The sequence below is a fragment of the Oncorhynchus kisutch genome, linkage group LG8 (assembly GCF_002021735.2).
Source record: "Oncorhynchus kisutch isolate 150728-3 linkage group LG8, Okis_V2, whole genome shotgun sequence".
In the NCBI taxonomy this organism is placed as follows: Eukaryota; Metazoa; Chordata; class Actinopteri; order Salmoniformes; family Salmonidae; genus Oncorhynchus; species Oncorhynchus kisutch.
The window spans coordinates 14,970,197-14,983,133 of record NC_034181.2 but is presented as its reverse complement, the minus strand read 5'-3'; the positions used below and the strand labels follow the sequence as shown (position 1 = coordinate 14,983,133).

General features: G+C 44.2%; 1 protein-coding gene across 1 annotated transcript in view; it reads left to right on the top strand.

Annotated features, from left to right (window-relative positions):
* LOC109896164 (PI-PLC X domain-containing protein 3-like) overlaps positions 1–12,937 on the top strand; it is a 68,909-nt gene that overhangs the window by 40,607 nt on the left and 15,365 nt on the right. Inside the window, exons 2-3 of the mRNA XM_020490444.2 lie at positions 12,121–12,377; positions 12,498–12,671. Coding sequence (XP_020346033.1) covers positions 12,121–12,377; positions 12,498–12,671 — 431 coding nt within the window. The remainder of the gene's footprint in view (positions 1–12,120; positions 12,378–12,497; positions 12,672–12,937) is intronic.

Sequence of the window (12,937 nt, the reverse complement as noted above, 5' to 3'; positions counted from 1 at the left end):
TTGCTAAGTGCAGTTATGACTTTAAGTGCCTGACCACATGCACATTGTTCACGCTGGCTGCCACTCTGCTACGGTTCTATACAGAAAGGGACTGGACATAGAGCAGTTTGGACAAATGCCAGGTGGGCCTGTCCATCTTTAGCATAGTGGGCTGGTTGGTCTAAATTGAGGGGTCATGTCTTGGCTGATTTAAATTTTTTACCTTTTATTAATCTAGGCAAGTCAGTTAAGAACAAATTCTTATTTTAAATGACGGCCCATGAACAGTGGGTTTACTGCCTTGTTCTGGGGCAGAATGATTTTTATCCTGTCAGCTCAGGGATTCGCTCGTGCAACCTTTCAATTACTAGTCCAACGCTCTAACCACTAGGTTACCCTGCCACCCCATTTCTGGTCCCACCCTCGTGGAAAAAATACTATAGTATACTATGGCATTAATACTATAGTATTCACTGTAGTGTTTTTGCAGACTCAACTGTTGTATTCTGTTACGGATACAGTTATCCTGTGTGTGTGTGTGTGTGTGTGTATCCTGTGTGTGTTTCTTTTCTCTCCTTCTCCCCTCACAGGTGAAAATCATCACTCCCCAATCAGTCAATCATCAATCAGAAGACACACCTCCTACTGTTTCCTACCCTATCACAGTTCCTTTCCCTTGGTTTAAAAACCCCATCATTTGTTTGCTCTAGAGCTCAATCTCTCTGTAAATGCCATGTCTGTAGGACTCTGTGTTTCACTCTAGCTTTATGTCTTAACCTCTCTTTTGTTTGAGCACCTCATAGCACTTTGTCATCATCTGTGAGTATTGTTTTTGGTTATGGTGTTTGTTTGTCGCCCATGGGCCCATGGGCATACACTACCCGTAGGTGAACTTTGTTAAATACACTAGTTAGAACTGGGCGGACCACCCACTGTATTTTTGGTTAGTTAGTTTGCTGTTGTTAAAGTAGGCTTGTCTAGCTTAGGGGTGTTTTTGTATATTTATTGTTTCTTTCCTTGGGTCCAGCTCAGCCCCTTTTCCTGCTCCCCCCCCCATTACCGTGTGTTTATAAATAAACTTTGAGTTTGACGGTAGATTTCAGTTGTCCTGGTTATTTCGTTCACACTTTTACTTTGTCACAATTATAATTTGCATGAGTTATGTTACGGGTCTCATTACCATCCCCCCTAGACTGTCGGGCCAAAAGGGATTCGTAACATATTCACTGACAAAAACATAGGGCTATACTGTAGTATTTACAGTTAACTATAGTAATACTGTAGTAAAATAATATGAAGTGGAGACTTTCTCCTTGAGGAAACCTACTGGATAAATTCTTAAAGAGCACCTTTTCCATAACTGGTTGGACTGGGGTGTGAATGGATAGTTCAGAGCTTCTGCTTCTCTCTAACTTGTATACTTTGCATGTATGTTTCTCATTTATGGGTGGCACAAATTGGGGGATTGGGCAGGGTATATGCAAATGAAATACGGTAGAATTTGCTGTAGTGTTTGGGCAGACTAGTGTTTTTGTGGACAATACTGTAGTATTTACTATAGTATTCTACGGTATACTACAACACTCTGTAGTGAGGATCAAGGGATACTACAGTGTATAGTATTCTACAGTATGATGTACTACAGTTTATTACAGATTTGGTTCTGGGGACGAAGCCATACATTTCCTGACCGGTAACTTAAAAAAAAACATTTTTTAAAAAACTTTCTGAGAAGAGAAGTCAACTTATTTTTAAGTTGCAGGGAGGTTTTGTTTTACTTTGGTTCCTTTTAAAGTTTTCCTGGGACAAAGTTTTGTTGATGATGAGAACAGAATGTATATGTTTTTAAATAACATTCTTAACCTTTGAACGGTAAATATTTTGAGGTTTTCATGGAAAGTTTTTAATGTTCTCAGACCAATTTGAGAACATTTCTTTAAATAGAACCATGATGTTAACCTGTAGGAAACATTATGCTGAGGCACTGAAATTCCCAAAGAAAAAGTTTTCTTAAAACCTCTTAGGGATCGGTGTCCTGTCAACGGGACAGTTGTAAATCATGCAGCACTTCCTGTCACCATCGCAGATATTAGAGAAACAACAAATGTCGGTACATGTAAGTGTCTTATATCGGCTGAAAGCTTAAATTCTGGTTAATATAACTGCACTGTCCAATTTACAGTAGCTATTACTGCGAGAAAAAAATGCCATGCTATTGTTTGAGGAGACCTCTGAACAACAAAACACTTTTTCACAGCAATAGGTTTGAGAAATTCACTTCTGAAGGTGAAATGTGTCGACAGATGGCCGCCTCGCTTCGCGTTCCTAGGAAACTATGCAGTTGTTTTTTTTACGTGTTATTTCTTACATTAGTACCCCAGGTCATCTTAGGTTTCATTACATACAGTCGAGAAGAACTACTGAATATAAGATCAGCGTCAACTCACCATCAGTACGACCAAGAATATGTTTTTCGCGACGCGGATCCTGTGTTCTGCCTTACAAACAGTACAACGGAGTGGATCCTATGCAGCGACCCAAAAAAACGACTCCGAAAGAGAGGGAAACGAGGCGGTCTTCTGGTCAGACTCCGGAGACGGGCACACCGTGTACCACTCCCTAACATTCTTCTTGCCAATGTCCAGTCTCTTGTCAACAAGGTTGATGAAATCAGAGCAAGGGTAGCATTCCAGAGGGACATCAGAGACTAACGTTCTTTGCTTCACGGAAACGTGGCTCACCGGAGAGACGCTATCCGAAGCGGTGCAGCCAACTGGTTTCTCCAAGCATCGCGCCGACAGAAACAAACATCTTTCTGGTAAGAAGAGGGGCGGGGGCGTATGCCTTATGGCCAACGTGACATGGTGTGATGAAAGAAACATACAGGAACTCAAATCCTTCTGTTCACCTGATTTTAGAATTCCTCACAATCAAATGTAGACCGCATTATCTACCAAGAGAATTCTCTTCGACTATAATCACAGCCGTATATATCCCCCCCTAAGCAGACACATCGATGGCTCTGAACGAACTTTATTTAACTCTCTGCAAACTGGAAACGATTTATCCGGAGGCTGCATTCATTGTAGCTGGGGATTTTAACAAGGCTAATCTGAAAACAAGACTCCCTAAATTTTATCAGCATATCGATTGCGCAACCAGGGGTGGAAAGACCTTGGATCATTGTTACTCTAACTTCCGCGACGCATATAAGGCCCTGCCCCGCCCCCCTTTCGGAAAAGCTGACCACGACTCCATTTTGCTGATCCCTGCCTACAGACAGAATCTAAAACAAGAGGCTCCCAAGCTGAGGTCTGTCCAACGCTGGTCCGACCAAGCTGACTCCACACTCCAAGACTGCTTCCATCACGTGGACTGGGAGATGTTTCGTATTGCGTCAGATAACAACATTGACGAATACGCTGATTCGGTGTGCGAGTTCATCAGAACGTGCGTTGAAGATGTCGTTCCCATAGCAACGATTAAAACATTCCCTAACCAGAAACCGTGGATTGATGGCAGCATTCGTGTGAAACTGAAAGCGCGAACCACTGCTTTTAATCAGGTCAAGGTGTCTGGTAACATGACCGAATACAAACAGTGCAGCTATTCCCTCCAAGGCTATCAAACAAGCTAAGCGCCAGTACAGAGACAAAGTAGAATCTCAATTCAACGGCTCAGACACAAGAGGCATGTGGCAGGGTCTACAGTCAATCTCGGACTACAGGAAGAAATCCAGCCCAGTCACGGACCAGGATGTCTTGCTCCCAGGCAGACTAAATAACTTTTTTGCCCGCTTTGAGGACAATACTGTGCCACTGACACGGCCTGCAACGAAAACATGCGGTCTCTCCTTCACTGCAGCCGAGGTGAGTAAGACATTTAAACGTGTTAACCCTCGCAAGGCTGCAGGCCCAGATGGCATCCCCAGCCGCGCCCTCAGAGCATGTGCAGACCAGCTGGCCGGTGTGTTTACGGACATATTCAATCAATCCCTATACCAGTCTGCTGTTCCCACATGCTTCAAGAGGGCCACCATTGTTCCTGTTCCCAAGAAAGCTAAGGTAACTAAGCTAAACGACTACCGCCCCGTAGCACTCACATCCGTCATCATGAAGTGCTTTGAGAGACTAGTCAAGGACCATACCACCTCCACCCTACCTGACACCCTAGACCCACTCCAATTTGCTTACCGCCCAAATAGGTCCACAGACGATGCAATCTCAACCACACTGCACACTGCCCTAACCCAACTGGACAAGAGGAATACCTATGTGAGAATGCTGTTCATCGACTACAGCTCGGCATTCAACACCATAGTACCCTCCAAGCTCGTCATCAAGCTCGAGACCCTGGGTCTCGACCCCGCCCTGTGCAACTGGGTACTGGACTTCCTGACGGGCCGCCCCCAGGTGGTGAGGGTAGGCAACAACATCTCCTCCCCGCTGATTCTCAACACTGGGGCCCCGCAAGGGTGTGTTCTGAGCCCTCTCCTGTACTCCCTGTTCACCCACGACTGCGTGGCCACGCACTCCTCCAACTCAATCATCAAGTTTGCGGACGACACAACAGTGGTAGGCTTGATTACCAACAACGACGAGACGGCCTACAAGAAGGAGGTGAGGGCCCTCGGAGTGTGGTGTCAGGAAAATAACCTCACACTCAACGTCAACAAAACTAAGGAGATGATTGTGGACTTCAGGAAACAGCAGAGGGAACACCCCCCCTATCCACATCGATGGAACAGTAGTGGAGAGGGTAGCAAGTTTTAAGTTCCTCGGCATACACATCACAGACAAACTGAATTGGTCCACTCACACAGACAGCATCGTGAAGAAGGCGCAGCAGCGCCTCTTCAACCTCAGGAGGCTGAAGAAATTCGGCTTGTCACCAAAAGCACTCACAAACTTCTACAGATGCACAATCGAGAGCATCCTGGCGGGCTGTATCACCGCCTGGTATGGCAACTGCACCGCCCTCAACCGTAAGGCTCTCCAGAGGGTAGTGAGGTCTGCACAACGCATCACCGGGGGCAAACTACCTGCCCTCCAGGACACCTACACCACCCGATGCTACAGGAAGGCCATAAAGATCATCAAGGACATCAACTGCCTGTTCACCCCGCTGTCATCCAGAAGGCGAGGTCAGTACAGGTGCATCAAAGCTGGGACCGAGAGACTGAAAAACAGCTTCTATCTCAAGGCCATCAGACTGTTAAACAGCCACCACTAACATTGAGTGGCTGCTGCCAACACACTGTCAATGACACTGACTCTACTCCAGCCACTTTAATAATGGGAATTGATGGGAAATGATGTAAATATATCACTAGCCACTTTAAGCAATGCTACCTTATATAATGTTACTTACCCTACATTATTCATCTCATATGCATACGTATATACTGTACTCCTATATCATCGACTGCATCCTTATGTAATACATGTATCACTAGCCACTTTAACTATGCCACTTTGTTTACATACTCATCTCATGTTATACTGTACTCGATATCATCTACTGTATCTTGCCTATGCTGCTCTGTACCATCACTCATTCATATATCCTTATGTACATATTCTATATCCCCTTACACTGTGTATAAGACAGTAGTTTTTTGGAATTGTTAGTTAGATTACTTGTTTGTTATTACTGCATTGTCGGAACTAGAAGCACAAGCATTTCGCTACACTCGGTTAGCAGATGTTAATGCATGTGTATGTGACAAATAAAATTTGATTCAGAATGTAAGTACACATCAAAATCTTGCTTTGATTTATCATCCAAATGGTCCAAGAGATAACATGAAGTGTCGTTTTGTTAGATAAAAGCATTTTTCATATCCTAAAAAGGTCCTTATAGCATGCAAGATCAATTATGTATTTCCACTCGTTCAATTTGCAAAGAAAGGAATCTGCGAATCTCACCCTAAACGTTGTTTCAATGAGTCATATCACGTTTGTATGTATTTCTCATATCCTAGAATGTAACGAGAATTCACTATATCATTAGGGGTGTAGTATATCCTATAGGACACCATATTTGGTCAGAGAGCGACGCCTTCATGGCACGCCGATGACACGGGTGGTCTTCACTTGATCAACTCTAACTTTGTCAAATAAGCACCAATCGGGGTCAAACAAATCTAGCTAGATAGCCAATGAGCTGGGCTTTACGTTAGTATCCAGAAACCATGTATATGTTGTAAAATGTACCTACTAACCTCTTACGACAAGCATACCTTTTCATTTTTGACAAATGTTAAGAATATGGAAAGTTATGAAAACTGGTTGTTTTACAAATGTTGAACTTATATGGCTACTAATACTGGAAAAGCTAAATCAAAGTCCAAGTAGACAGATTTGATGATATTCTTGCAGAAATGTAATGTGAATGCAAGTATCTCCTTCACGATTTGCCCAAATGTATTTGGGTGACTTCACACTAAATTTGATGTAGCTTTTCTGTCAGAAACGTAGAATTTCTGTCAGAAACTTTTCACATACACTACTGCCATCTTGTGGACGGCATTGGAATTACAACCAGTGATGCTCTAACTGGGACGTTTCTCTCGCCTTTCAAAGATGATGGTAGTTTTTTTTTCCATTGTATTTTCTTCTACCAGACCTATTATGTTATATTCTCTCACATTCAATTAACATTTCCACATTTCCACATTTCCTTTCAAATGGTACCAAGAATATGAATATCCTTGCTTCAGGGCCTGCGCTATGTCATTTAGGCGAAAATTTGAAAATAAGGGGGCTGTCCTTTCAACTATTTGAGAACATTTCCAAAGTCAAACAAGTTGAATTAAGTTACTAGAACATTTTTTAAAAAGTAAAGGAATTTTGAACGTTTAGGAAAATGTATATTAAAGTAGTGTTTCTTAATTATATGCTGAGAATGTTCCAAAGCCAATCAACTATCTTGCACCATTCCCAGAAAGTTGTGCTAAGGTTGTATGCAAAATGACCATAGAGCTTGGTGAGAGTGTGGTTGTCCTAAGGAACATGTGGTTCTCAGAACGTTATGTTCTACCTAGGATTGGTCTCCGTGTATGTCATAGAGAATTTTGCCATGTAGAAGCAAATAAACATTTGACATATGGAAAACTCAATTTACGTTAAGATTATCCAAATAGTGCTTGACAGTTTGATTGTAGCTATGGCTATGGATCTGTGTCTGTATATTTCACTCAAATTTACTGTAGTGTACTCTGCACACCTGGTTGCCAGTCTGACATTTTGTCATTGTTTTACCGAATAAGGCCATATCGATACATAGTTGAGTGCAAAACAAATCTGATAGCCACGCTAGTACTCTGCTGCACTACTGGCAGTTAATTGAGTTTACAGTGGGAAGAAGTTGATCTTTTTCCCAAAAACAACAACAATAATCACTAATCTGTAGCTGCACACTGTGTCCTCAATGACTCATACCAGAGGACAGAATGAGACCATAGGAGGAGAGAGATGATTTGATGGAGGGAATGGATAGGAAGACCGAATGGAGAGGGTTGATGAGGGACCATTGTGGGAAGAGGAAAATAGGGGGTTGGGAGAGAGACTGATAGAGGGAGCGGAAGGAGAGAAACTAGGAGATGGACATAGAGGGGATCAGACGGCAGCAGAGGAAAAGGGGCAGAAGATGAAGGGAATTCTCTCCTGTGTCCTAAAGGGTGTTAGGAGAGGGCTGAGCAGTAATGGTGTGTGAAACAGATTAGTAGCCACTGCTGCACCTTCTACATGGTGGTGTCTCTGCTCAACACACCATATTCTCTGTCTGAAAGAGAGCACCTCTAACCCACATAATCCTCTCCTCTGTTCATTCCTTCTAATGGTTTTAACTTCCTGTGTTTTTTGTAAGCGTCTGCATCTATAAGTAGGTGTGGAATAACCTAGGAGTTTGAGTGTATCATATCCAGTATATCACCTTTCAGAGAAAATGGAAAGAGAACATTTTAGTCATTTACCCAGAGCAATAAGTGCATACATCTTAATATATGTTTTTGTACTGGTCCCCCATGGGAATTGAACCCACAACCCTGGTGTTGCAAGTGCCATGCTCTACCAACTGAGCCACATGGGACCTAAATAAACCATACAATTTAAAAAAGATGAACCATAACATGTAACTCTTTAATGACACTTTATTTGGCATTGTTCAGGTAGACCTACTGACTTAACTTGTGGCAAACATTTAATAGAACAACATCTGTGACTTATCTCCTTCATTAAGCCACTATAAAGTAGTGAGAGGAGGGATTTGTTTGTTTCTGGAAATGCTTCGTTCTGTAATTCCGAGGAATTAGTCCAAGCCTTCAAGGTTATGCTAATCACATGTTAAGTACTTCCTGTAAGCCGTTGGTTATGTCTCAACATTAATTTGTGCTCCAGATGAACTAGTGAAACCAGGCACAATCAGAAGCCATTCATAGGACATGATGACCTCAGTCTTCTGCTATAGACAAGCACGGATTATATACGGAATACCAGCCACGACGCTGGCACCGTCTTGTTTCCGAACAGGCTGAACACCTTTGCTTGCTTTGAGGATGATACAGTGCCATTGACACGGCCCGCTACCAAGGACTGTGGTCTCTCCTCCGTGGTCGACGTGAGTAAGACATTTAAGCGAGTTAACCCTCGCAAGGTTGCCGGCATCCCTAGCCACGTCCTCAGAACATGCGCAGACCAGCTGTGTTCACAAATATATTCAAGCTCTCCCTATCCCAGTCTGTTGCCCCCACATGCTTCAAGATGGCCATCATTGTCCCTGTACCTAAGAAAGTAATTTAGTTCAATTACTTCTGCTATCATCCCGTAGCACTCACTTCTGTCATCATGAAATGCTTTTAGAGACTAGTCAAGGATCATATCAGCTCCACCTTAGCTCTCAAACTAGACCCAATTTGCTTACCGCCCCAAATGATCTACAGACGATGCAATCACCGCCAAGCTGCACACTGCCCTGTCTCATCTGGACAAGAGGAATACCGATGTAAGAATTCCGTTCATTGAGTACAGCTCAGCATTCAACACCATAGTACCCTCCAAGCTCATCAATAACGAGGACCTGGGTCTGAACCCCGCCCTGTGCAACTGTGTCCTAGACTTCTTGACGGGTCGCCCCCAGGTGGTGAAGGTAGGAAACAACACCTCTTTGCTGATACTCAACACTGGGGCCCCACAAGGGTGCGTGCTCAGCCCCATCCTGTACTCCATTCACCCATGAATGCGTGGCCAAGCACGCCTCCAACACAAACGTCAAGTTTGCAGATGACACTACAGTAGTAGGCTTGATTACCAACAACGATGAGACCGCCTACAGGGAGGAGGAGAGTGCTCTGGGAGTGTGGTGGCAGGAAAAAACCTCTCACTCAACGTCAACAAAACTAAGGAGATTGTGGACATCAGGAAACAGAAGAGGGAGCCCCCCCCCCCAGACACATCGATGGAACTGAGGTGGAGAAGGTGGAAAGCTTCAATTTCTTCGGTGTACACCACTGACAAACTGAAATGGTCCAACCATACAGACAGTGTGGTGAAGAAGACACATCAGCGCCTCTTCAACCTCAGGAGGCTGAAAATTTGGCTTAACACCAAAAACACTCACAAACCTTTACAGATGCACATTTGAGAGCATCCAGTCAAGCTTTATCACTGCCTGGTATGGCAACTGCACCGCCCACAACCGCAAAGCTCTCCAGAGTGTGGTGCGGTCTGCCCTACGCATTACCGGGGGCAAACTTCCCACCAAGAAATAAGACAAACTTGAGCATGCATAACTATCCCCCCCAAAGTCAATACTTTGTAGAGCCACATATTTCAGCAATTACAACTGCAAGTCTCTGTACACCAGCGGAACCCATCCAACTTGAAGGAGCTGGAGTAGTTTTGCCTTGAAGAATGGGCAAAAATCTCAGTGGCTAGATATGCCAAGTTTATAGAGACATACCCCAAGAGACTTGTAGCTGTAATTGCTACAAACGGTGGCTCTACGAAGTATTAACTTTTGGGGAGTGAATAGTTATGCATGTTCAAGTTTGTCTTATTTCTTGTTTGTTTCACAATAAAACATTTTCATATTCAAAGTAGTAGGCATGTTGTGGACATCAAATGATACAACCCCCCCCCCCCCCCCCCCCCCCCTGTTTAGATATTACTTGTTAGATATTACTGCACTGTTGGAGCTAGAAGCACAATCAATTCGCTACACCCGCAATAACATCTGCTAAACATGTGTATGTGACCAATAAAATGTGATTTACTGGTGAGGCTAGTGTTGATCTCCCACCTGACTATTTTTAACATCAGCTTACAGGAGTGGTGAGCAGGGGGAGAGAGGCAGGGAATCCCTTTTACGAGATGAACAGCGGTGTTATTTACAACACATCTCGAACGGTGCTCAATGGTCTTTTTATGATTAATGTGATTCATTGAATATTAATTTGACACAGCTTTTCTGACCTTCTAGGCTGAAAAGCATGTTTACCCATCTTATTTCCACTGATTTATTGATTTATTTTTGATGGATTGGCTTTGCTCTAGTTATCATCACAGAATAGCGATAGTCGAGAAATAAGTGTCATCGTCTCATGTAGCTCCTCCCTCAACCTGGATTTGTTCCTGAAATGATTGGTCATACAAGGTATAGCTGACATTTCTTATTAATGAAGGTTTGAACAGTAATTTGTGTGTGTATGTATATATAAGATGTGTAGCTACCATTTTTGTTTTGCACACCTTTTCAACTACACGCATCATCAGTGAACTGACTCACTGCATAAAACACCTTTGATAATCTAGCAACGGTCCTTTGGCCTAATCTCTTTTTAAATGCTATAGGTATATTTGATAGAAACACTAGGGATCTTTCATATCTCAAGGCATGGAGCTGGGCTGGCTCTATTGTACCCAATCATATATCTACTGGAGAAACCGAGGAATATTGTCAGAACATTTCTATAACAGGTACTCCATTACACACAAGGCATAACACAGCCTCTATTCTACTCCAAGGTTTTGTGTAAGAGCAGACAATCCTGGGCAGAACATTGATAAATGGGAACTTAGAACGATGCTGACTGTGTGGTTGATGTGCACTCAAGTGTGTGTGTGTGTGTCTGTGTAGGATGACGGTCTCTCTCTGTGTTCAGTGCCTGTGGAGAGGTTGATTGTTGTAATCTCTCTTGTGACTTTTTAAGGGTCAGCTGGCTGGCTGACTGATGTTTGAGCTACGGTGACCGTCTGTTGTGGTTGAGTTAACTTTGGGCTTTGTGACAGTGTGGTCAGCCCTGTGGTGCGGGTCAGCCCTGTGGTGCGGGTCAGCCCTGTAGTGTGGTTGAGTCTGCAGTCATCTCTGTTGTGGTTACTGAAGATCCCTCTCTGGGCTATGAGACCGTGTGGACAACTTTGTGCTGCTGTTGGTTGACCCCTAGAGCTGTCTGCTCTGGTTACGGTCACTATCTCGACTGTGACGCTGAGGTCATTGTACGGCCTGCCGTGTTGTTATTGTGACTGTTAAAGTCGTGGTGTTTGTGATTGGTAGATTTGCTCTGGAATTTTCTCTGCTGTAAATTCAGCCACTGACGTCTCTGTCCTGTTTGGTTGAGTGATGCTTCTGCTCACACTTTGGGGTCATAAGTTGGGATGTGGCTTTCATTGCACTGTTACTTTTGTGGTTGCCTGTGAGGTTTTCTCTGTGCTTTTGGGTTAGGGTCACTTTCTGGTCTGTGGGGTTCTTGTGTGGTTGCTGTGACTGGAGAAGGTTTGCTCTTTGGGCCAAGGGTAGCCAGCCCTCCTCTTGGATAACTGTCTCTGTTGCCAGGGGCTTTAGATAGGGCTGACTGTGTACTGTAGCCTGACCCTGTGGGGTCCACTGTGGGTTTCATCTATGTTTTTCTGGGTAAAAAGTCACATTGGGCTGGTTGTGTTGTTGAGAGGGGAGAAAAGTCTTGGGCTGACTCTACAGTTAGAGCAGTTACACTCAGATAACCACTTCTCTGTTTAGATTACTTTTCTGTTTAGACAGGGGAGAGAGAGAAGACATCACTCAGTCCTCTCAACCAACTGGCATTGTTCTATTGTTCAGAGACATTGTTCTGCACACCTCCACTATAACCTTTATTCCCCCCAGGTTCACATGATTCGTTCAGTTTCTACATAGATGAGTCCTCTCCGGTTGGTCCTGAGCAGACTGATGCCGTCCAAAACTTTGTGTCCGTCTTTGGCACGGTGGCCAAGAAGCTGATGCGCAAATGGCTCGCCACTCAGACCATGAACTTCTCCAGCCAGCTGGAGGCCGGCGTCCGCTTCTTTGACCTGCGCATCTCCACCAAGCCCCGAGACCCAGACAACGAACTCTTCTTCGCTCACGGTCTCTTCAGCGCCACGGTGAATAGAACGCATCCCTGTAACTTTTTATTTTACCAGATGTTCCTGACGTTCCTGAGTATGACTGGTCTGACACGCTCTCTGCTCTCCTTTGGGGTGTGTGTTGGGTTGTCCTTCCAGGTGAGAGAAGGCCTGGAGCAGATAAGCTCCTTCCTGTCGGCCCATGCCAGAGAGGTGGTGTTCCTGGACTTTAACCACTTCTACGGGGTTCAGAACATGCACCATGAGAAGCTGGTCTCAATGCTGAGGGATGTGTTCGGGGAGAAACTCTGCCCTGTTGTCTTCGCTCAGGAGGTAAGATGCTCTACTGTACAAACAAACACTTTCAATCTCTGTGCTCCCTCAAGAGCATAGTGTCCAATATACAGGTTGATGTTTATTGTCATGAGTCTGGTCCTGGAGCACTGATCGATTTCGCCTAAGATAAGCCAGTTGCAAAGTCAAAATTGGCTGAAGTATTTGGGTTAGCAGTGTGGTTAAGGTTAGAGTTGCTTTGTGGCTGTGCCGGCTATTGATCACTCTGCAGAGCGAATCTGCTCCCACTATGGCTCTGGAAGTTT